General features: G+C 41.7%; 1 protein-coding gene across 1 annotated transcript in view; it reads left to right on the plus strand.

Moving 5' to 3' along the window:
- Positions 1–21,125, plus strand: part of LRP5 (LDL receptor related protein 5) — a 160,495-nt gene that overhangs the window by 114,561 nt on the left and 24,809 nt on the right. Inside the window, exons 8-15 of the mRNA XM_074918436.1 lie at positions 5,463–5,679; positions 7,265–7,554; positions 9,587–9,813; positions 10,130–10,314; positions 13,090–13,413; positions 15,541–15,743; positions 18,075–18,286; positions 20,441–20,631. Of these exons, the coding sequence (XP_074774537.1) occupies positions 5,463–5,679; positions 7,265–7,554; positions 9,587–9,813; positions 10,130–10,314; positions 13,090–13,413; positions 15,541–15,743; positions 18,075–18,286; positions 20,441–20,631 (1,849 nt within the window). The remainder of the gene's footprint in view (positions 1–5,462; positions 5,680–7,264; positions 7,555–9,586; positions 9,814–10,129; positions 10,315–13,089; positions 13,414–15,540; positions 15,744–18,074; positions 18,287–20,440; positions 20,632–21,125) is intronic.

Raw genomic sequence — 21,125 nt, forward strand, 5'->3', positions numbered from 1 at the left:
GCTTTGTCTGTAGCAGCTGAATAAATTTTGTTTTATCTTAATGAACTGAATATAGGAGCAAGGTGTCAGAGTTCTCTTTGTTGTTCTGTCAAAAGACATCCCATATTTATGCTGAATAGCCTTTTTTTCACAGATGCACCTGAAATATAACTTGACTACATGAATCACACTGATGTGCAGAATTTAATTGCATTGTTTTACTTTAATCTTCTTCAAACAGCCAAGAGCTTTTGAGTGTTATATTTGGAAATATTTGTTAAATCATTTTGCATGCACTGCAGCAGCATCTTAAAAAAAAAAATAAAAATCACACCTTATCACCTTATCATGTTTTTTGTGTAATCCAGTTCATTAAGGCTTTTGATGTTGATTTCATTTTGCCCACAACAGATTTTAGCTGAGCTTGGCAGTGCCTCATTAGGAGATTTGTCACTGAAGTCTTAAAACTAATCAGGGGTTTTTTAGTGTGTGCCTGTGTTCAAGGGAGGCTTTCAGTGTTTCATATGGAAAGGACAGCAGATTTAGTGTTGCATTTATCCTTTGACCCAGGCTGACATCCATTTATCAATTACAGAGAGAGGATGAAGACCATGAGTAGAAAAAAGCCTATTCTAGGGTTTTTTTGTGATAAATGACAAGGAATGTACCATAACAGCTTCCATTTGGCTGCAGTCAGTAGGCTACACATCATTTCTATATTAAATGATGAGTTAGTATGGTATTGTATTAGCTGTGCCATTTTAGTGAAAGGAGTTGGGCTTTTGGCCATATGAGGCCTGTTTGTAGATTTTTACTTTGTGTTCTCATGATTTTGGTTTAATATGCTAGAGTAGAGGTGAATCTTTAGGAAGATGGATGGCAGGGAATTTTGAAGTAAAGACTATGTGTATGTACCTTTATTGAACTGCATGGGACAGTTCACCGTTCCAGCTTTGTCCTGGTTGCTACTAAAAGATAGTCTCACCATTATTTAGCGTTTTCTGTCTGTTGACATGAATTAGCTACCACTAAGAGGGCTTGATTCCCCACGGCACAGAAAAATCCTCAGTGTCACAGCTACCCTTCTGCATCCAGGGGAAGCCTGCTTGGATTCATAGGTGTTCTGCCCACAGGACTGGGGTGAGGGATGTTTGGGAGGGAGAGAGCAAACACTTATTCCATCACCTCCTTAGCCAAAATATAAGCCATTAGGCATTTTATATTCTGTTATTTATTTTTGTTATGCTTGAATAGCTGTGTTATGTAGCAATGTCTCCCCAGAGCCTTTTCTTCTCCAGGCTGAACAACCCCAACTCTCTCAGCCTTTCTTCATGGGAGAGCTGTTGCAGCCCTCTCGTCATTTTTGTGGCCTCCTCTGGATCCGCTCCAACAGATCCGTGTCTATCCTGTGCTGGGGATCCCAGAGCCCCCACGGCACTGCAGGGGGGGCTCACGAGAGCAGCACAGGGGGTGAGAATGGCCTCCCCTTGGCCTGCTGGCCACGCTGCTGCATCTGCAGCCCAGGATACGGTTGGCTTTCTGGGCTGTGGCCGCATGTTGCCAGCTCATGCCCAATTTTTTGTCCACCAGTACCCCCAAGTCCTTCTCCCCAGGGCTGGTCAATCCCTTCATCCCCCAGCCCCTATTGATACTGGGGGTTGCCCCAACCCCCGTGCAGGACCTTGCACATGGCCTTGTTGGATTTCATGAGGTTCATGAAGTTCAACAGCTTCATGTCATCTGCAGCATCCACAGATGTGCATGGCCTTAAATACTGTGTGCTTCTGCATCCTTGGATCCAGTCTTCGTCTGGTGTGTTTTAGGCAGCAGCTCTAGTATTTGAATTAATACTTCTACTGTCCAGATCTGTAAAAGTTGTTGGAAACGTGGTAGTCTGATCATCATCCTGCTGATGCATTGTTGTAAAGGAAATGGTGTCTTGTTTACTTACTGTGGCACCAGTTTGGCTCCAGCACCTGAGAATGCATGATGAACTTTTGAACCCGCAGTATTGCCTGTGGGATTGATACTGTTTTAAATAAGTGAGCATTTGGGGTTTGCCTGGACATGATGTAATGAGATAATTGCAGAACCATTTGGCTTTTAACCGCAGATACAGTCTTTTTTAAAAAAATGTACTCAGCTTAACAAAATAAAGAAACATTAATCTTCAGCCTCTGCTACTTCATCAAGTAGTAGAAGAATTGTAGGTTGATGGGCTGACACAAAACTCCCCTGAAACTTAGTTTTCAGGAATGCCAGTGCTATTTTTAACTGTCTCCAGCAGGAGGCTTTTTGTCTGGAAGGAATCCAGAGGTTTACGTTATAGCATGTGTTGAACTTCACATAAGCTGCTAGATAGTCTTAAAGTTCTCGTGGAGTTGCTTTCCTCTGCGGCTGAAGACATCTGCACCCTGGAGTTGCACGTTAGACTGTGTTATAGTGATGATTTCTGTGCATAGCACAGGGTGCAGTAGTTCACTGCTCACCTCTGCTGTTTGGCTGGTGGTGGCTAGAAGATCTAGTGATCTGGTGCGTGTCCCATGTGTGTGCTGGGTTGACCTTGGCTGGACACCAGGAGCCCACCAAAGCCGCTCTGTCACTCCCCTCCTCAGCTGGGCAGGGGAGAGAAAATACAACAAAAGGTTCATGGGTGGATATAAGTTCAGGGAGGTCACACACTAACTCAAAGTCACAGGCAAGACAGACTCAGAGAAATTAATTTATTGCCAATCAAATCAGAGTAGGATAATGAGAAATAAAACCAAATCTTAAAAACACCTTCCCTCCACCCCTCTCTTCTTCCTGTGTTTATTTTAACTCAGTTTTCTCTCCCTCCTCGCCCCCAGCAGCACAGGGGGCAGGGATGGGGGTTGCAGTCAGTCCATCACCCGTGTCTCTGCCGCTGCTTCCTCCCCAGGGGGGGACTCCTCACACTCTTCCCTGCTCCCGCGTGGGCTCCCTCCCACGGGAGACAGTGCTCCACGAACTTCTCCCACGTGGGTTGTTCCCCCAGGGCTGCAGCATCTTCCCGTGGGTCCCCGCCGCGGGGTGCAGCCCTTCAGGCACAGACCCCCCCAGCATGGGTCCCCCGTGGGGTCACAAGTGCTGCCAGCAAACCTGCCCCAGCGTGGGCTCCTCTCCACGGGGCCACGGCTCCTGCCAGCAGCTGCTGCAGCGTGGGCTGCCCACGGGGTCACAGCCTCCTTCGGGCACCCCCTGCTCCGGCGTGGGGTGGAGGAGGATGGCTGCGGGTGGGTCTCTGCTCCCCCGGGGACCTCCATGGGTGCAGGGCACAGCCTGCCCTCTCCCCACGGGCTGCAGGGGAATCTCTGCTCTGGCACCTGGAGCACCTCCTGTCCCTTCTTCACCGACCTTGGTGTCTGCAGAGTTGTTGCTCTCACACAGTCTCACTCCTCTCTCCAGCTGCTGCTGCCCAGCAGGTTTTTTCCCCCTTTCTAACTACGCTATCCCGGAGGCGCTACCCCCATCGCTGATGGGCTCGGCCTTGGCCAGTGGCGGGTCCATCTTGGAGCTGGCTGGCACGGGCTCTGTGGGACATGGGGGAAGCTTCTAGCACCTTCTCACAGAAGCCACCCGTGTAGCCCCTCTACTACCAAAACCTTGCCATGTAAACCCAACACAGTGTGCTATCATTTACCACTTTTTTTTCTAGATAAAATTCATGTAGTAAAATTGGTGACCACAGCTCATCTGCATTTCTCTGAAGGGGAAATGTGCCCAAATTGTGTCACAGAAGAAATGCATGTTGTTTTCGTAAATTTGTAAAGTATTACAAGGTTTCAAAGAGATATTTCATTTTTTATTTATTTGGATATCTACAGTAGCCCTGTGTGAACATACTGAAATTCACATGCTGAACATACTGAGATTCATGTGATAATTTAGTAAGATGTGATGATTGTCATTGGTCATGTTAACAAAAGAAATTGTAGGTGCTTCTGCTGCTTACCGTGTATGGATAGAGCCTTACAACTTACTGTTTTACAATATCTGTATTAAATTGTGGTAAAACTGATGATTGATTATGAGTGCCCACAATTTTGTTAGGCGTTTAATGGTTTAATATTGCATTGCGTTTAAGTTATAGACATTTTTAATAAGAAATAAATATTGTGTAAACACTCAGCAACTTAAGCCAGGGGAATACAGTGTTGAAATAACAATAGCAGTCTTTAAATCACAAGCAACTAGAAACTTTGCCCAGTGAAGACAACTTAATCACCTACAAGGTACAGGTTTAGTGTTTTGAGCCTGAATAAGCAAATAATTATCAAATGATAGTAAAGAGGAGACTACTTAAAGCCTCAATCACAAGCTGTGGTAGCCTAAATTAAAGCACAGCAGTTGGCTACCTGTGAGGCATTTCTACCAACAAATGGAGATCTGATTGAATCACACTGGAAAATAAATTGTCTTAAGTTGTGGTCTTTTATTTTGGTTTTAATGATACTGAACTTGATGCTGATCACAGTATAAATTTTCAAGTAGCATCTTAAAAATATTGTTGCATTTCAGCTACCAATTGCAAGAAGTAATGGGAAGGAATCTGGGGATTTGTAACATAAGTATTTTACCTGGGTCTTATATACACTCTTTGCCATGGATAAGACATGTCTGGATGATTGAAAAGATTATTACAGTTTGTGTAGTTGATGGAGGTGACTTTAAGCATGTGGCATGGGGAATTGTATGTGGACATTTTAATTCCTATCTTGCCCACTAATTATTGATCAGTGTCAAACTATATGAATCTCTTTCCTTAAGCCAAGCAAAGTGGGGTAGCTTGAGATCATTGTTGTAATTGGCTGTGAAATCATTAACAAATAGTGTATATGTATCTGTGGGGCTTATCCCCTCTCCAGTACTATTTTGCTTTCTCTGCACTTTTAGGAATACAAATTTATATAAGTCCATACTTAATCCACATCTTAAAGATCTGTCTTATCACAAGAGTGAGGAAAACTTAATTCTTTTATGATAAAAAAATGAAATCTCAGGAAGTGCAGGTGCTATGTGGTCTCGTGCCCCAGAAGAATGCTGATGGCCTCTGTTCCCCATGGGTGGGTGCCAAAGTTCGCTCCAGCAGTCCCTGGTTTGTGAGGAGAGAGTTCAATAATGAGACCAAGACATGAATAAAGATTAAGAATCTTCTAAACCTCAATCCCATCCCCAAAACCACTCCCTTTGCAGTGGTCTTTGCAGGTTTTGAACTGATGCAAGTTAAATTTATGTTGCATAGGTTTTTAAATGGATAAGCCAATCCAGTCTTGTCATTCCAATATATTTCTCTTTTCAATAAACCTAGAGGTACATTGTTTTGAAAGAAGCATGCTCTGAATTTCAGGAGGTTCCTGAATTAAAAAATAGAGGAGTTGTCAAAATGTGATTGATACTGCCATTTTAATTGTACCAATGTTAGAGAAGATTAATTTTTTCCTTTTTTCTCATGCATCCCACAGGTCATAAATGTTGATGGAACAATGAGGAAAACCCTCCTAGAAGATAAGCTTCCACATATATTTGGGTTCACGCTGCTGGGAGATTACATCTACTGGACTGACTGGCAGAGACGAAGCATTGAAAGAGTTCACAAGATAAAGGCTAGCAGAGACATTATCATTGATCAGCTTCCAGATTTAATGGGCCTTAAAGCAACAAGTGTTACCAAAGTATTTGGTAAGCACGAGCAATGATAGGATGGATCTCTAGTAGCTTCTAGATGGGCTTGCTTCATTAAGCAACTGTTGATTGCTTGTAATGAGAATAACTGTGCTCTCATATGTTTGAACCATTTTAAAGGAAAACTGCAGCTATTGTTTGTAAAGTTGGGAAAATACAGTGTTGCAACAGAAGTATGGGCTTCCATTTTTTAGTGACATTTGACATAAGTCTTCCATGGCTTCTGGTACACTCTTTGAATTTTTGTGAGGAGAATTTTATTCCTGCCTCCAGTCTATGGGAATCATTACTTCTGGTGCTCACAGAATCGCTCCATTTTCTGTTGCTCTTTTCTTCCACAAAGTCCCAGTGATGTTCAGTTAACAGAACGCTTTTTACTATATCAGGTGGCATAGACAGAGTCAATAGCCATTAGAATGTTGTTGCCTCAAGGCACTTGGCATTTAACTATTAACTTTAACACCTAAATCTTCACCTAAACATCTAAGTACTTCAATCTTCACAGTTAAATCTTGCCCTTAACATGGGATCAGCAGCTGGAGCTCGATGTTCTTCCACTGCATCTGCTGAAAGGTGCAGCCAGTGTTTTCGGTCACCTGCTAGCATTCTACAGAGGAGTATGCCACAGCGCCTCCTGGCTTCAGCAGTAACTCCTGGGAAATGCATGTTCACCACAGATCTGTCTGTGACCTGGAACACTGGAGTCTGGGCACAGCAGTAAACAGATTTCTTGGTCAGCTATAAAAATTACTGAGAATAGTTGCAACAGAATCCCATAAAGTAGGTTGTGAAATTATACCCTGTCAGCCAGTACATGGATTTCCAGCCTCTTGGGAAGCTCTACTTGAAAGATAATCAAGTCCTCAAGCTGCAAGTTACAGCATCAATCTGAAATTTGTATGCCCTAAAAAGGGAAAATTAAAAGAAACCTGGTTGAGATTTTTTTTTTTTTTTGAGGCAACAGTTTTTAAATACCTAAATCCTAGGGTCCAGCAGATGGAGAAAGGCACTCATTTATCTTTTGGTCCTTACTTTTCCCCTCCATATTCCCTCCCCATCTAGTCATGGTTGTTCACACAAAAAAAATGTGTGAGACTGTGGTGATCTTGTTGGAACTGCTACTGCTGATGAATCTTCTCTGCTTTAAACTAAACGGCTGGGAAATAACAGCACTTATCCATCTCTTTTCTCTTTGTTTTGTATCATTGAATATTTGTAAAATTGATAGTTTCAAAGAGATAGAAAGATGGGGTACTTGGCCAAAAATAACCAAGCTGAACATGGATGTAATTACCTACCTTCAGTGAAGGGATTTAATCTTTGGGGAAACTAGAAGGGTATGATTGTAGCTGTTATTTGTACTACAGGAGGGATAGGACTAGCTTCCTAATCCTTGAGTACAAGGAAAGAAACAGCTTTGATTGTTGGGGGTTTTTTTAGAATTCCCTTACTGACAACCCATAGCATTAACTTCTTTTGAAAAATTATAATTGCGCTGCATTTCCGCTCAGCCTTCCCCCCCTCCCCTTTCCCCCTCCCTCCACAATGCACCAATATCTGTTTTGTTTGGTTTTTTTTTAAGGAACTAATTCATGTGCAGAGAACAACGGAGGCTGCAGCCATCTGTGTTTCTTTACACCCCAGGAGACCAGGTGTGCCTGTCCCATTGGCCTTGAGCTGTTGAGTGACATGAAGACTTGCATCATTCCCGAAGCCTTCTTAGTTTTCACAAGCAGAGCAGCAATTCATAGGATTTCCCTTGAAACCAATAATAATGATGTTGCTATTCCTCTTACTGGAGTCAAGGAAGCATCTGCTCTGGATTTTGATGTCTCTGATAACAGAATCTATTGGACTGATGTTAGTTTGAAGGTATTACTGACATGTGAATTCCCTGAATATAAAGCCACAGAGCAGTTACTTTGATCTAACAAAGGTCTCTGTTACATGATCTGTCCTGCAGTTGCTAATGTTGTCATTGAATTGCATCCAAGGAGACCCTTGGAGATGAAGACAGTTGCATTGTTGAATGCACAGTTGGGTGACAGGCATCTTCCTGCTTCAGATAAAAATCCAAAGTGGTATCTGCTCATACTGAATGCCTAAATCTTGGATGCTCCATGTGTTGCATCCATATATGTATCTATTGTAGAAAAGCTGTTTTCATGTCACAGAGTAGTTTAAACATCGAGCTTGACAACCCCCCAAGCTCTCTAATACTCTTCCAGTTTTGACTTGGAAGGCAATCTTATTCAATATTAACATCTGACAAGTGAACTTTGGATTGATTGCTGTTAGTCTGTGCCTCCAGCTTGGCACAGAAAAGGCCAGGGAACTTGTCCAGTCCCCTCCACACTGTGCTAAGCCCCCCCCCGCCCCCAGTTCTATGTCAGTGTGTTCCCCAGGAGTTTGACATTTCTTGTGACATGTTTGGGGTACATCCAGGTGCATGCTAAAGTGCTGTGCTGTTCATCAGTGTTACTTTGCTTTTTGAAGTGAGTTAAGTAATGGTAGAAAATGACAGATTCACTTCACTGGAACTGAATTCCTCCGTTTAGCCTTTTAATAGCTTTTCCAAGAGCAATCAAAGTTTCCTTGCCAGTGTGCCTAAGCCATAGTGGGGAAAAGCTCACTTTCAGTGACTGCAGGGCACGTGCAGTTTCCATGGCCTCTCTCTGAAGCCTAATGAGGGTTGTGCTTCAGGGTTAACAGTGCTGCTTGTGGTGTGGATACTTTTCCTTCAGGAACAGTGCCAACACAGTAAATTACTGTACTGCAGACACAGTTACTAAATAAATCTTGCGCGAGCACGTGGAGAGCTGGAGCTATGGTTGTCTTAACCATTTGTAATGGAAAATACAGTGTGTCAGTGCATAGACCCCAGTCTCACTCTGTGCAGAACTGGAAAACATTTTACTTGTTTGTGGCCTCCTGAATTCTCCAGCATACTGTATTTTCACATACGTATCAGCATGTCTGGGTTTTCATTCCCCTTCTGTCCCCACCTCCTCCAGCTCAGCAGCAGGTAGTGTAACTTCATAGCCCATAGTCATCTCCCTTGCCTTTGGTGAGCAACACTTCCACGATTTCCTCCTGCTTCTGGTTATATGAGGACTCATTTTCAAAAAGGGATTATACTTTTTCTGAGATATGGGTTATACCTGTAAAAATATACCACATGATTTCTGGTTTTGACATTTACCTTTAAAAAAAATGTCTCTTACCCTGATACCTTCATTTATCAAATTATTAAGAATTAATGGCTGAAATATTAGCAGGCATGTAGAATGATTGCTTAATGTTGATAACAAGGGTGGACAATTGTACATTGATCCTGAAGTTACTAGTGATTTACCTGGCGGTTGTTTCATTGCTCCTTGTTAGGAGTGGCTTATTTATATGTGCACAGTCCTTACCCTGTGACTTGGTTTGTTGAGTGTGCGTAATGAAAATGTAGGTGGGATCAGCAAACTTGCTGCGGGTGACTAATCATGAGAAACAATTCAATTCAGATTTCTCTGAATTGAGATGTGATTCTGAGGCTTAAAAGATTACAGCAAATTAAGTATTTTTAAAAAAAAAAAAACTTTTTGTGTGCAAATAAAAGAAAGGGAGAAGGGGCAAGGAAGAATCTACAGGTACTTACTTAGTGCTTTCTTAAAATCATATCCTTTTAAGATGGATTGGTTGTCAGAAACCACTAGCTTTCTGAAAATTCATGTCTCTATCCTGTGAATTGCTGTATCTTTTTGACAGCAGAAATTTATTTTTAAAATTGTAATACTGGCTGATTTATATTTTTTTTACTATTTCTTTTTGTAAACTAAACATCATAATTATTCCTTTTTATTTCCGTGGGGTATCCATCAATGCTGTAATATTTTTACACAATTTTGTTTTCCAGACGATAAGCCGTGCTTTCATGAACGGGAGTTCTGTTGAACATGTGATTGAGTTTGGGCTGGATTATCCTGAGGGAATGGCTGTAGACTGGATGGGAAAAAACCTGTACTGGGCAGATACTGGAACCAATCGCATCGAAGTAGCCCGCCTGGATGGACAGTATAGGCAGGTCCTTGTCTGGAAGGACTTGGACAACCCAAGGTCTCTGGCTCTTGATCCTACCAAAGGGTAAGGGACAGTGTTGTTTTCAAAGTTTTGTGTGCATATTCTTGTACGTGACAAGTTAATTGGCAGTTTATATAGCTCCATTTCTTCAGGGTCTTTGAAAAGACAATAAACGTTCCACAACCAGTGAAATTACAATGAAAAATAAAAATTGTCAGTCATATTTTTCTGCCTTTGTCTAAAAAAGAAGTACTGTAATACTGTTTATTTCTTTTTTTTTTTTTTTTTTTTTAAGAACTGAAAATGTAGAAAAAAAGCATGCAGCCAAACACAGTCTTACCTAGCTGATCTGCTCTTTTTGTTCCACTTCTCATTGCAGATACATGTACTGGACTGAATGGGGAGGTAAACCTAGGATTGTTCGAGCGTATATGGACGGAACAAACAGCATCACTTTGGTGGATAAAGTGGGTCGTGCCAATGACCTCACTATTGATTATGTGGACCAAAGGCTATATTGGACAGACTTAGACACAAGCATGATTGAGTCATCAAATATGCTAGGTAATCTGGTGTTCTGTTATATCAGGGAGTACAGAAATATGCACTGGCCATAGTAAAGCAATTGAATAATAAGAAATTGGAATAATATAATTGATGCTAAATCTGTGTGTATATTTTTCTTATGAGAATAAATGGAGAGTTAAATGTTTAAGGAGATAAAAGCTTCCTAAATAAATAACTGTATGATGATTTATAATGATGGTGAAATAGGATATCATTTCTCTGTGTTGATATGAAACTGCCAGTGTTCTGTCAAAGCAGAGATGACCTCTGAGTTTCTCAAAGTGACAACAACTTATAGGGTTAAACCATCCCTAACTTTTCAGTCTGGACACTTAATGTTCTGTTGAACTATTGTTTCCAGCTTCAGACTTGTTGTATTAATTCAAAATCAAAACCAAAATACTGCTTGCAATTTCCTGCAGTCTGAAAGGTTGTGCAGCTACTTCTGCAGTGTATCATAACGTGTTCTGTACACAACTTCACACATTCTCATATCTTCCACTGGAATTTTGTTTATACACACAAGGGGTGTGCTGAGATTTACTAAACTTTCTCATTGATACTGACATGATAACTAAGTGGATAAAAGAAGAGAGTTTTGTTTTCTGCAGCTGACATAGTGGTTTTGTATTGTCCAGATGTTTTGTAAATACTAAATGGTCTTCAAGATTTTAGCTGAGGCAGATATGAATTCCTTTTTGAGAAGAGTTCATATAAAAAATTTCCAAATGCCACACAGTGAATCAGTGATAGGATCAGAAGTGGAATCCAGAAGTTCCTGACCTGACGTCATATCCCTCTTCTATTTCCAATGAGAGGCCTTTGTGAGATGGGAATTAATGCCTCTGGGATTCCAATGTAAAAGTCAAAGTTTATGTGGCAGAACATACAGTATTTAAGCAAACTCATACGGGATTGTTACAGCAATGCTGTGATTGATAGGTATAATTTCCCTGCAACTATTTTTTTTTAATCTGTGAAAAGCTGCCATTAGAGTGAGATTTTTTTTCTTTAAGGTGTTACTGTGTGTGCATATCTTCAGAGTATAGAGAATCTACTAAACTCAGGAAAACGGAGAGCGATGCGGTTTTGTATTCCAAGGCTATCACTGATTTTGCATTTCTTGCATGTGTTGCTTTGGCATGACAAGTGCTGAATGAATGTTACTGTTCAAAAATTGCAGGAAAATTGTTTCTTTATCTATAGTTAGATTTTTTCCATCCAGAGTGCATCATCTAACAAAGCTCTCTCTAAGCTTCTGCATTATACTTAGAGAAGCAAAATGGCCAGAGGCAAGCTTGTACTGGAAACTGGTTGTGGCATTGAGAAGAAACACAATATTGAAATAATCTGTGGTAAATTAAACTGGTTCTAAAGCTGAACCTACTGTTAACATTTATTTGTGGTGAGAAAGTAGAAGGATGAAGCTTCTGAAGCTAACAATGTTGTGTGATGTCTTTTTAGTTAGCAGAATTTAAAGACTCAGGTAGACTTACAGCAAGTAGGCTCATTGGTTAAGGAAATGTTACTAGACTTGGCCTATGTTATGCAGTGACGGTCTCCTTGCCAGGAGAGATCTGAATGAGTGTTGCTGATAGAAATGTGTACCGCGCCAGCAATGAATAAAGCACTCTTAGGTTGATGGATGAATGCTGTCCCAGCTTCATCTTGGGTATTATAAACATTACCCAGCAGGAAAAATTCACTGTTTTGGGAGATTCCTCTCCACCTACCAACTATAAAAATTCAATTAGAAAACTTCCTTCAGAAGAGCCTATCCCCTGAATTCATCCCTGTGGACCAGAATTGCTCTAGTAAGTGTGCAGGATACCTGTTTCCCTAACTTGGGACACTTCGGATGCCTAAAAGCAATTGGGAAGGTTGCCTCTGTTTAGTTCTGGTGGTTTATAGGGAAATGGTTTCATGTTCTAGTTTTTGGGATTTTCATTCCTTCTCCAGTCTTGGCCAAATGGGCGAGGGCATCATGAAAAGTAGGTCAGGGGAAGAAAAATGAGGTGTTCCGTAGAATCTAACATCGGACGTTTGTTTGAGGCAGGAGGAGATGATGCTGATGAAGGCTACATCTTCATTTGATGTAAAGTGCCAGAGATTCATAGAGGTTTATGCTTGAAAATGTTTGGGAAGGTGATTTGCAGTAAGACTTTTATCTGCTTTTGTAGGGCATCTCTGTCAGAGGCCATTTAATGCTCTAGAAGGTGTTAAATCTGTTGTGAATGTTGCTAACTGAGCCACTGAGTGTGGGAGTATTGGATTTCTGCCAGACAAATGGTTCCCTAATCTCTGGGGGTAGCTGTATGTTAAATTGCACTGCAAAAGATTTGTGTTTCTTGAGTGAAACAACACAATTTCTTGAATCTCAAGTTTATTATATATCATTGCTTTTGTGCATATTAATTGTGGTTTTATTGGTCTAAGTGATTTCCTGGAGCTGATAGTATTTTTGAACATGTTTTCCATTATCTATTTGGGATGATAAGCATGAGACATATAGAGTAATATTTATTTAAATGAAAATACACTGTCACAGTTTCAAATTGCTCTAAGGCAGGAGGATGTCAGGATAAGGTTTTTGAATGCAAGTGTTTAGTTTATGTCTTGAGCAGATACTGCTTAATAATGAATCCCATGATGGTGACCAGAAATTAGGTTTTATTTTAAAAACGGAAGAAAAAACTTCTTCTTGATGTCAATTACACTCTTCATTTCATGACTTGGGAACTGTCCTTTAGTTGATTATCCTTATTTTTCCAGGACAAGAACGAGAAATCATAGCAGATGATCTACCTCATCCATTTGGATTAACCCAGTACAGTGACTACATCTACTGGACAGACTGGAATCTTCACAGCATAGAAAGAGCAGACAAGACCAGTGGGAAGAACAGGACACTTATTCAGGGTCACCTGGATTTTGTGATGGATATATTGGTCTTCCATTCTTCACGTCAGGATGGCTTGAATGATTGTGTGCAAAATAACGGCCACTGTGGTCACTTGTGCCTCGCCATACCAAATGGATTTAGGTGTGGCTGTGCTGCTCATTATACCTTGGATCCCAACAGCAGGAACTGTAGTTGTAAGCCTTTTTGTTTGCTACTATATTCTTCAGTGCTTGTGGCTCCCAGGTGCTTGTGATCGCTTTCAGTATGAAAAGAAAAGGGATATCACAAGTCCATTTCAAAGGTTCTGGCTTTAAAGGTGATCTTTAAATACGAGGGCAAAGTATGGAGTTTTATATCCAATTTTGTGTCATGAATTAGGGATGAAGATTTGTATTTCAAATTTTATAAATAACTGCACTGTCAAATCTGGTCTTTCTTGTTTTACTAGAAGTGCTTTATAGGTGATTCAGGTGTGTGATTGACGATTTCCCCGTCCTTACCTAAGCATGTAGGTGGGTGGAAGAGAAGTTCTAAGCAAAAAACATCTTTTTCTCTTAAGTGTTTAATACAGGCAGCAAAAATAGCATTCAGTAAAACAGCCTCCTAAGTAGTCTGTGCAACATGCATATGCGCTTGAAATCATGTTTGTTTTCTCCCTGCATGTGATACTATGAGCCTGCCAGTTCACTGATTGTCCATAAGAATATAAGTTTCTAGTAAAAATAGCAGATAAATAGAAAGTGGACTGTTGACTTACAAAAACTAAACCAACAAAATTTTGGGCATCCTGGCTCCGTAGCATATAAAGAAATTTTAACTGGATGAAAGGATATGTTTATGAAGGGTAGGTCCTACTTGACAAGATGACCTGCTTAGTTGGTAGTGGAAAGGCTGTGGATGTTGTTTACCTGAATTTTAGTAAAGCCTTTGACACCGTTTCCCACAGCATTCTCCTTGGATAAACTACCTGCTCGTGGCTCGGAGGGACGTACTCTTTGCTGGGTATAAAACTGGCTGATGGCCGGGCCCAAGAGCTGTGGTGAATGGAGTTAAATCCAGTTGGTAGCTGGTCACAAGTGGTGTTCCCAGGGCTCAGCACTGGAGCCAGTTCTGTTTAATATCTGTACCAGTGATCTAGACAAGGGGATTGAGAGCTCCCTCCGTAAGTTTGCAGATGACTCCAAGCTGGGCAGGAGTGTTGATCTCTCCACAGAGGGGTCTGGACGGGCTGGAGCAATAGGCCAAGACCAACTCTAGGCGGTTCAACAAGGCTTAGTGCCGGCTCCTGCACTTGGGTCACAACAACCCTGCAACGCTGCAGGCTCAGGGCAGAGTGGCTGGAAAACTGCCTGGTGGAAAAGGACCTGGGGGTGTTGGTCAACAGCTGGCTGAATGAAAGCTGGCAGTGTGCCCAGGTGGCCAAGAGGGCCAACAGCATCCAGGTTTGTATCAGCAGTAGTGTGGCCAGCAGGGCTAGGGGAGTGATGGTCCCTTTGTACTTGTCCCTGGTGAGGCCGCACCTCCAATACTGGGTTCAGTTTTGGGCCCTTCGCTACAAGAAGGACATTGAGGTGCTGGAGCGTGTCCGCAGAAGGGCAGTGAAGCTGGTGAAGGGTCTGCAGAACAAGTCTATGAGGAGCAGCTGAGGGAACTGGGGGGTTTAATCTGGAGAAGAGGAGGCTGAGGGGAGACCTCCTGGCCCTCTACAGCTCCCTGGCAGGAGGTTATAGTGAGGTGGGTGTTGGTCTCTTCTCTCAAGTAGCAAGTGACAGGACAAGAGGAAACGGTCTCAGGTTGCATCAGGGGAGGGTTAGACTAGATATTAGGAAAAATTTATTCAACAGAAGAGCTGTCAGTCACTGGAACAGGCTGCCCAGGGAAGTGGTGGAGTCGCTGCCCCTGTAGATGTGGCACTTAAGAATGCGGTTTAGTGGGGGACTTGGCAGTGCTTAATGGTTTTGCTCAATGATCTTAAAGGTCTTTTCGAATCAAAATGGTTCTGTGGTGATACAGGAAAACCTGTGACTGTGTATTGTCCACTGTCACTGGTGTTACTTAAATTCCACATGGGGAACTTTAGTTATTTTGTAATATGAAACGGAAATACTTTCTGGGTGAGGGTGTGCACATTTATCCTCCTGAAGTACACGAAGAACCATTTTCAACTTACCAGCAAAAATCTCCAGTTATGAATTACCTTAGTTTTCATTGTAATGTAATTGTCCCTCTGGGATTTTGTCCTAAATATTCTTTGTCTTCTGTGTGGGTGTATTTTTGACCATATGAGCTGCATTTTCTTACACTGTTTTGGCTTGTTGCAGCCCCTGCCAGCTTCCTGTTGTTTAGCCAGAAATCTGCAATCAGCCGGATGATACCAGATGATCAGCAAAGTCCAGATATCATCCTGCCTATGCATGGTCTAAGGAATGTCAAGGCTATTGATTATGATCCCTTAGATAAATTGATCTACTGGGTGGATGGACGTCAGAATATTATAAAAAGAGCCAAAGATGATGGCACTCAGGCAAGTTGACATGGTGTATATAGTTTTGTGTTGGTCTTTTTGTGTGCTTTGTACTTTATGCTTTACTTTCCCCTTCTGTCCCCTGCACCAATGAATCATTGGTGTAAACTTCACTCTTGCCAGCACTTACTCATGTATATTCTACTTACATGTGAAAATTACTGAAGGCTTTTAGGATCGGTGATTTTAATTCATACAAAAGAAGTGTAATAGAATATAGTACATCATATGTACCTGAAACTATAAGCCTTGAATTGCGATCTTTAGTTAAGGGTGGGCACTGAAGTAAGGCAGACTCATTATTTAAAGTCGGGGCAGATAAATTGCATTCTAAAATCAGTATTGTGCACACCAATTGTGTGATAATATTGTCATCATTGTAAAGCTCTCTCAAAATGAAAACTCTCAGCTGTCCAAGCTGTAGTTAAACCCTGAGTGAATGTAGAGTTGATTGCTGTGCCAGATAGGGATAGGCTTATCCACATGCTTAATTGTTTTACTGAGTTGGGGACGTTATTCTTTTGCGCTAGTTCTTGACACAACAGTGGAAGGAAGAGTACTGTTCTCCTGGGCAGCATCATGTGTTACCACAGCTTAACTCTCAGTCAAGTTAACAGATTCTTTCAAAACTGTGGTTTGAATAAGAATATAAAACAAAATGCAGAAGGGGCATATTACATTTTCCTAATTCTTGGGCAGTTGTATCTAAACAGTATGACACAGTCTCAGTGGAAATGGACCGGTCTCTTCACACGTCTAGGGACTCAGGGGTTTTACAGTTTCCTTCAAAGGAAGAGATGACAATTTTGTTTTGGGGGCATTTCTTTTAAGACTGGGAGGAGGTATGATGGGATGAGCAGCTAGCTGGGTTGTGGATGAATTTTGAAGAAGTTTTGCTCTTGCTTTTTGGGATTATACTAGGTGCTAATTGTTGTAGTCTAGCTTCTCTTTGGTACTCTCTAGGTGCAAATTGCAATGGAGATTCATTTGCTCTGTGTTTTCCTCTACCTTGGTCACACAGCTTTGAAGATGCAGATCCCCTGCAAATTTTGACTTTCCAATTTTCACTAACTATATTTACTTAATTTTTCTGATCATGCTGTTTGCAATGACGCATATGAATTTCATACCTGGGTAATGTAACCTTTGATTTCAGGAAATTATTTCTTTTTATTTCTAGGCATACTGTCAGGACAAAATAGGGATAAAGCTTTATATAAAAAGAAAAAAGCCTGTTTATGCAGAACACGGAGGCTTAAAACTAAATTGTGAAAATATATCTTTCACAAGTAATGCTGTGTTGAGTAATTCATTTGATTTAGCATGAAATGGTGTCGTCAGCTTTCTTGAACCATATGAACTTTTTCTGGTACTGTTCTTGTGTCTGGATGGGGAGCGCCGCATTAGGACACTTCAGGAAGCCACCGCTTTCCCCTCACTGTTATCGTGTCACCAGAAGCTGTCACCTTTGAAAGCTGATTTGATGTTGGGAGTCCTGCCAGCAGTATTACTATCCAATGGTACTTGTGGAGCCAGTGTAATGTTAAACAAACAACAGAAATACTCTTTTCCTTTAGGGATTTTTTTATATGCTCTAGTGCTCTTCACAGAAATAAAGTATTGAAGTCTATGTTGGTATTCAACATAGAGATAAAAAGTATAGTAAATAGTATGTTAGTTAGATTGGGAGGGGTTGAGGGTAACGATTCCAGGAACTTGGCGGTAATGTCAAGTTTTGTTAAGTCCATCATAAACATTTGAGGATGAAAGCAAGGTAATATTGTTAGTATGGATGTGAGGCAGAGCTGCAGCCACTTGACATGTAAGCAAACAGAACCAAGTTTCATTAAATGTTTTTAGTTTTTAAGAGAAGTCAGGACTTAATATCTACTACACTAGAAATAATAAAGTAAGAAGACTTTGTCAAGAGATAGAGATTTGTTCAGCTGACTGTAGCAGTGCAGGTCTGGCCAGAAGGCTGCCTTGTTTCTTACATTGTTGTATTCAAGATTCTTCCATGCATAAACATGCACTATTGTTTTCTTCCATCTCCTGCTAATTAATTCTACTTATAGGAGGCCCCCCAACGGCTTTCTGGGGAGTTTTACATAATCTTACAGATTTTGTCCAGATGTTTTTCCTCTAATCCACAGTTCGATTCAAATCTTTTTTGGTTAAGCTTTATTGCATTTCTTGTATTTGTTGTTTCCTTGTGGGTGGTTTAAGGTTTTTCTGGACCATCACGTAGGTAAACTGTGCTTTCTGTGCAGTGTTCTTCAGTCAATAATCAAAATAATTACTAGAAATTGTTCCTCATACGTTATTTTGCAGCCTTTCACTGTTATGAGTACTCCAAACCAAAGCCAGAACCCAGAGAAGCAGCCACACGACCTCAGCATTGATATATACAGCCATACCTTGTACTGGACCTGTGAGGCCACAAATTCAGTCAATGTGCACAGGCTGAACGGCGAGTCGATTGGGATGGTGCTGCGAGGGGATCACGACAGGCCCAGAGCCATCGTCGTGAATGCAGAGCGAGGGTGAGATTCCTTCCTCTACCTTGTACAGAGCACTCGTGGGATGGATGTCAGCTGTGTGTGTGAGTCTTGTGTTGCGTCTATATTTTAAAAGGGAGAATTTTTGCATATTTATTTGTTCAGGATGTAGGCAACTGCCTGTCTGATTCTGGCTTTTAAAGGTGTCCAGCTTTTTCTCCTTTGCTGCCTCCTCTGGTATGCAGTTAGGTGTTCACACAGCTGTATGGTGGTTACAGTGAGGAACTAACCCAGGTGGGCAAAGCAAAGCAAAACCACCTTATCCTCTTCGCTGCATGAGTGCACAGCCCCACCATCTAATAGCAAAAACCAGGAGAGTTTACACTGTGGTTATATCAGCTGGGCATCTGGTTCATAAATGGTCATCATAAAACAAATGTTTCCAGGAGAAAAAAGGAATCTCTCATAAGATACAACTGTTCCTGGTAATAGTATAAAGTTAAACAAACAAACAAACCAATCCCTTAAATTCTATAAATTTTTACTTTAGTTCTGCCTTGATGTGTATCCTAAAAACTTCTGAAATGAATTAAAACAGGTAGGATGCACTAGAGTGATCTCACACAGGAACAAAATACATTGTTTTGCTGCAAAGCTGTTTGGGTTAGATTCAGCAAACCCCATCTCCACTTCACATGGTTAGTAGCTTCATTCTTAGAAATCAAAGGAGCTCCTTTACTGTACTCTCTAATATGTTAGATGCTCAAATCCCAATTTACTACTGAATGGCTCACCATGTGCTTGACATACATTGAATAACAATATTATGTAACTGTGGATACAGTAGTGCCCAGAGACTCTATCTAGAGCATTTATAGGATTGGTATTTTATGCAATACTCAGTGTACTCTGCACAGTTCACAAGCTGGTATGGGGAGAGGGGGTTTAGAGGAAAGATTCTAATCTTACTGGATTAAGTTGCTTAGACATACTTTGTATTTATAAAAGCTTATCTGCTTTCTCCATTAAAACAGGAGTTTGGGTTTGTTGATCTCTAAAACTCTCAACTTTTCTAGTCAGGTTTTCAAATGATTTAAATATAAATCTGTTTTAAATTAAAGGAGGAAAGAGACTATGCTGAAGACTCTTGACTGCCTAGGAATGCTGAATGAGTGATCTGTGTACTGAGCTCCTTTTGCCTTAATTCCAAAAATCCTTCCCTCCACCTCTCTTCTTGGCCACATGTTCTGACTGCTGCCTCTCTTTGTGCCATCCCAAAAGATTATGCAGCAATGTATCCTACTTTCCAGAAGGGGCTGTTGGGCGTTGGAATGGGCTGCCCAGGGCAGGGGGGAGTCCCCGGGATCCCTGGAGGGGTTGAAGAGTCGGGCTGAGCCAGCGCTGAGGGATCTGGGGCAGTTGGGAACGGTCAGGGGGAGGGTCATGGTTGGCCTGGAGGAGCTTCAAGGGCTTTTCCAACCCACATGATTCTGTGATTCTGTATTAGAGATTTTGCCCGTGTTATCCACCACTGAAAAAATAGCGGACTTTTCCTTGAGGGAGTTCTTAGTTCATCATGTGGGTTCACAAGACATTTTTTTCCCTATGAAGGGGGAGGGCAGAGACTGCTTCTGTTTGCAGCTGAACTGGCTTAGGCAGATACAAAGAATTCTTGGAACTAAAGCATCAGGAACATGCCATCCTTGGTTGTTCTTCCTTCTGTGATCTTTGCTCCTCTCAAATTTGGTAGGAACTTCTACTTGCTGACAAGGAAGGCAACCCAGAAGGAGAGGATGTGATGGTTAATGTTTTTTTGTCAGAAAGAGCTGCAGGGCTTTAATTCACAGATGGGGACAGCTTTACCCAAGGATAGTTGCAGAAAGTCTGTGCTAGCCTCTTACAACCCCTACCTCCACTGCAGGAACAGTGCTGCCAGCGTAGCGGTGCTGAGTGCTGAGGCATTTTCTGGCCTGGTGTATAAATGACAAATGCTATTAATTTCAGGCTATCTCAATATGCCAGTTAGCAAGTGTTTGGGGTTCTGCAACTGTCAGATTTGGATCTTTGCTGCCGGGAGCAACAGTCACTGCAGTGATCCCTGTGTGAACCATTCCCACTTACACCGCAGAGCCCGTGTGCAGAGGTGAGTTGCCTCCCTTCTGAAGCTCTCGGTTAAGCAGCTGTTGTCCTTGTTCTCAGGTACATGTACTTCACCAACATGCAAGAGCGAGCTCCCAAGATTGAGCGTGCAGCCCTTGATGGCACCGAGAGAGAAGTGCTTTTTACAACAGGGTTGATCCGACCAGTAGCGCTGGTGATTGACAACAAACTTGGAAAGCTTTTCTGGGTGGATGCAGATCTGAAGCGCATCGAAAGCTGTGACTTGTCAGGTATGTGGTATTCAGTTAAGCATTTGGAGCAGAGTGTGTGTATGTATAGGACATCATTCCTTCTTTGATGCTGACGCCAGTAACTTCTGTCTGCACTGTTGCCAGTTCTGTGTATGTAGTCACGGATAGCAGTGGCCGGTGGGCTCCCCATCTTTGATGTGATTGGAATAAGCACAACTGTAGTGATTGCCACCCTCCAAGAGAGCCACTTGACTTTTGATATGTTCTGAAAGCAGCTCTTCCAAGATCAGATATAAATAGGTGGTGCCAGATGTGGAACCCCTAAATCACCTCCCCTGTGCCCTTTTGTTTTTTCTTACAGTTTGAAAAGTTTGTATAACTTTTTGGGTTTTCTTTCTCTGGAGTTTACAGCTCAGTAAGTCAAGGTAGGTTGAAAAACAAACAGAAGGAAAGGGAATGGCTTTCTTCCAAGATGGATAATAAGGCAGCTCATCTGGAATACCAGTGTTGCAAAGAGAGATGTCAACTCACTG

This window comes from Athene noctua, chromosome 14, assembly GCF_965140245.1.
Source record: "Athene noctua chromosome 14, bAthNoc1.hap1.1, whole genome shotgun sequence".
In the NCBI taxonomy this organism is placed as follows: domain Eukaryota; kingdom Metazoa; phylum Chordata; class Aves; order Strigiformes; family Strigidae; genus Athene; species Athene noctua.